Source organism: Cyprinodon variegatus, unplaced genomic scaffold (assembly GCF_000732505.1).
Source record: "Cyprinodon variegatus isolate N-32 unplaced genomic scaffold, C_variegatus-1.0 Scaffold1737, whole genome shotgun sequence".
Classification (NCBI taxonomy): domain Eukaryota; kingdom Metazoa; phylum Chordata; class Actinopteri; order Cyprinodontiformes; family Cyprinodontidae; genus Cyprinodon; species Cyprinodon variegatus.
The window spans coordinates 76566-78036 of record NW_015152190.1 but is presented as its reverse complement, the minus strand read 5'-3'; the positions used below and the strand labels follow the sequence as shown (position 1 = coordinate 78036).

General features: G+C 36.3%; 1 protein-coding gene across 1 annotated transcript in view; it reads left to right on the top strand.

Moving 5' to 3' along the window:
* LOC107104431 overlaps nucleotides 1-1465 on the top strand; it is a 20984-nt gene extending 19519 nt beyond the window's left edge. Inside the window, exons 13-14 of the mRNA XM_015404430.1 lie at nucleotides 940-1128; nucleotides 1229-1465. Coding sequence (XP_015259916.1) covers nucleotides 940-1128; nucleotides 1229-1453 — 414 coding nt within the window. The 3' untranslated portion in view covers nucleotides 1454-1465. The remainder of the gene's footprint in view (nucleotides 1-939; nucleotides 1129-1228) is intronic.
* The last annotated feature ends 6 nt before the right edge of the window (nucleotides 1466-1471 follow it).

The following is a 1471-nucleotide window of genomic DNA, read 5'->3' as shown; positions in this document are numbered from 1 at the left end:
TATTACAAGAATAAAATCATAATTTTACAACAATAAAATCGTAATATTACGAGAATAAAGTTATAATATTACAAGAATAAAATCATAATTTTACAACAATAAAATCGTAATATTACGAGAATAAAGTTGCATTATTAGGAGAATTAAGTCGTAATATTAGGAGAATAAAGTCATGAAATCATGAAAATAAAGTTGTATTTTATTTTAACTCTTCCAAGCAGCACTGCCTTCCCTAAAATGAGGAATGTGGAGCATTTTTTAAAGTTATATTTCCGTTTGACTAAAAAGGAAATATTACGTCTTTTAGCGTCAAATTATTATCAGTATCAGAACTTTGAAACAATTTTTCAAACGACTTTATCTGAATGGAAGAAATGATGCTGGGAAATTTCTTTCTGAAACGAGTCGCGATATGATGACTTCATTCTCCTGATTTTATGACTTTATTTTTGTAATTTTACAACTTTATTGTGATAATGTTACGATTTTATTCTCATAATATTACAACTTTATAATGTTTCATTATTCCCTTAACGTTACGACTTTATTTTCTGTTCTTAAAAAAATAAAATCTAATCTAATTCTCCGTTTTTGATAGCAAAAAGATATTTTACAGAATTAAACCACCTGAAACTGAAACTTTTCCACTTGAGGAGTTCTAGGTAGAGATTATTGACAGACGGAAACATTTTTTTAGATTTGAAATAAAAAATGTTTATATATAAATATTTTTGTACACTTTGTCAGTTAAAGACATGTTAACAATTAATCGATTACTTAATTACTTGACAATTATTTCAATAATCGATTAATCAAGATTAATCAGATTGTTTCAGCCTAATGATATACAGTCTATTTGAAAGGCTCCATATCTATTTTATTTTCAGAAAACTCGCATCTTTAATCCCCACCAAATGAATAATCTTATGTTCTGTCCAGGCAGGCGTTCAGGCTGTGGTCGGGAAGCAGGCTCTAAAGGCCCACGGCTCCCTGGCTTCTCTGTGGACTCCTCCTCTGAAAGCAAACGTCTCTCTGGAGACGTCTAAAGCCAGCCTCTCCCTGCTGATGAGCGCCACATACGGAAAGCAAAATGTCAGCTTTGCTGCTGCAGTGAGCGCCACGGATAAGGTGGGTGGGGGCCGCCGGGCTGGGAGTGTTGGAGGCGCATCTGTCCATCGAACCAAGGTGTAAATCTGATGCTGCTTCTATGTTTACGATCACCATGAAGAATCTGAAGAAGAAGCAGGCGGTTGTGAAGATCAGCTTCTCCCAGCCGAAGAGTCGAAGCATGGAGGTGGAGCTGGAGGGGGGGGTGGAGGAGCTGAGGAGGGACAGCAGGATGTATCAGAAAGCAGCTCTGCTCCACCTCAGGTCTGTGATTCAGACACGGAACCACCATCAGATGAAGCCTCAGAGCTGCCATTTCTCTAAAGAGCAATTCCTCTGTTTTTAAAGACTTTATTCACATTTT